The following is a 2,140-nucleotide window of genomic DNA, read 5'->3' on the forward strand; positions in this document are numbered from 1 at the left end:
ATATATATATATATATATAAATATAAAAATATATTAGAAATAACGAATTTCTAAATCTCTCTGAGAGACTTAAGCAGTAGTGATGCAATAAAGTAGTTGTATACTGCCAACTTAACGTGACAGTCCCAATAGGGGAATATACTACTGCTATTTAGCCCTAGGAAGCTGGACCACTTCCTGTCGGCCTTGACACATTTCCTGTCTCCTTATGTTTGCGAGGCGGAGACAAACTCCTCCACCCAGCCTAGCTTGCATTCAGGGACATGTTTCTGAGTCTTTGCTCGTCATCAGCCTGAAGTAGCACGACCAGCTGGTTGAAATAGGGCTAAATAGCAGTAGTATATTCCCTTATTGATTCGTTTTTCGTTTTTCTTCTTTTTGTTTACATTGTTTTGGACTTGACCTGATCAGAGAGATATCATAATGAAACGAGGGCTTAATGAGCAATGCCACTTTCTGTAACAATAAAACAGTCTGGAATAGTCCAAATTATAGTTCATTCAGTGGTTGAAGCATCATTGGATTTTTTCTTCTTGTTTGAAGATTTCTTTAACTAAAACCCTTCAACGTGATGTCCCAGCTTGAATGCAGTTTAAGGATTGAAATGAGTAAAAGATAAAAGATAGAAGCTGAGATATTGTATCAATGGTTAAACAATAGCTGTGGACTGATTGATTGATTGATTGATTGATACTCGCGACAAGAGTAACTTGGAGTACTCCACATCTACAACAAATAACACAAGAGTATCAGCATTATGTTGATAATATTCCTTTCATTTTGTGCTTTCCCTCTCTCTTACTCTCCTTACCTCTCTTGCTCCGTCCATCACTTCTCTTCCTCCTCCCTCTCTCCTACTTTCTCTTTCTCTTTCTATTCTGCACTTCTTTTTCTCTCTCTCTCCCCCTCTCTTTATCAGCCTTCTCTATCCCTTTCCCTTTCCACAGTCTACCTCTCACCACCACCCCTCAGCTAACAACTCTCTCTCCCTCTCCCCTGCTTTCTCTCTCTCTCTCTCTCCCTCTTTCTCTTTCCACAGTCTACCTCTCACCACCCCTCAGCTCAGCCTCAGCTAACAACTCTCTCTCTTTCTCCCCTGATTTCTCTCTCTCTCTCTCCATTCCTCACTTATTTCTCTCTCTCTCCCTCTTTATCAGCCTTCTCTATCCCTTTCCCTTTCCACAGTCTACCTCTCAGCTCAGCCTCAGCTAACAACTCTCTCTCTCTCTCTCTCTTCTCCAGCTAACAGTAAATGTAATACAGGCTGCCGACCTACCTGGGATGGATATGTCTGGGACGTCTGACCCATACGTCAAAGTCTATCTAATGCCCGACAAAAAGAAGAAATTTGAAACAAAAGTCCATCGGAAAACACTGAATCCAGTATTTAATGAATCCTTCACATTTAAGGTAAGTCACATCCACTGACCAATTTCAGTAACTGGTAACCATAGCAACTGCAGTAACAACACTAACCATAGCAGTCATAGTAGCCATAGTAACAGCAGTTAGTATAGTAACCACTGTAACCATGGTAACTGCAGTAACCACAGTAACTACTGTAGCCATAGTAACCACAGCCTGTAACATCCTCATCATGGTCATCATTATCATCATCATTAATTTCATCATCATCATCCTTCGACATGGTTGAACAACCAATCGCAACCAGTCAGGATTCACAGCATGATCGACTTCTCCACCTTTCGATCATTCATTGCCACCACTTTGATGGCAATTCCTGAGTTGCACGCAGTCACATCTAGAAAGGTGTGTTTCCTTGAGAATGCTCTTCCTGTCAGCCTCTGCAAGAGGAGAGATGAAATGATCTCTCCCTCTCTCTGCTCGATAACAGTGACCATCCAATTCTAGATGTTTCTGGCCTAGACACAAAGATACTAGCTTCAACTTCCCATGTATTTGTTATAGGGTAACATGCTCTTTTCAGTAAATGTCTTGTGCTTTGTGACGGAGGTTGGTAACCTCATGCAACAACGGCAGGATGTTACATCAGAGTGTAACATTAGAATGTAACATCGGTAGGTAACATCAGTGTGTAACAACAGTAACAATATATAACATCAGTAAGTAACAATATTCAACATCAATATATATATATATATATATATATATATATATA

General features: G+C 40.4%; 1 protein-coding gene across 1 annotated transcript in view; it reads left to right on the forward strand.

Moving 5' to 3' along the window:
- LOC106872335 (synaptotagmin-1) overlaps positions 1 to 2,140 on the forward strand; it is a 168,374-nt gene that overhangs the window by 140,301 nt on the left and 25,933 nt on the right. The window contains exon 7 of the mRNA XM_052975689.1: positions 1,243 to 1,410. Coding sequence (XP_052831649.1) covers positions 1,243 to 1,410 — 168 coding nt within the window. The remainder of the gene's footprint in view (positions 1 to 1,242; positions 1,411 to 2,140) is intronic.

Source organism: Octopus bimaculoides, chromosome 22, assembly GCF_001194135.2.
Source record: "Octopus bimaculoides isolate UCB-OBI-ISO-001 chromosome 22, ASM119413v2, whole genome shotgun sequence".
Lineage (NCBI taxonomy): Eukaryota > Metazoa > Mollusca > Cephalopoda > Octopoda > Octopodidae > Octopus > Octopus bimaculoides.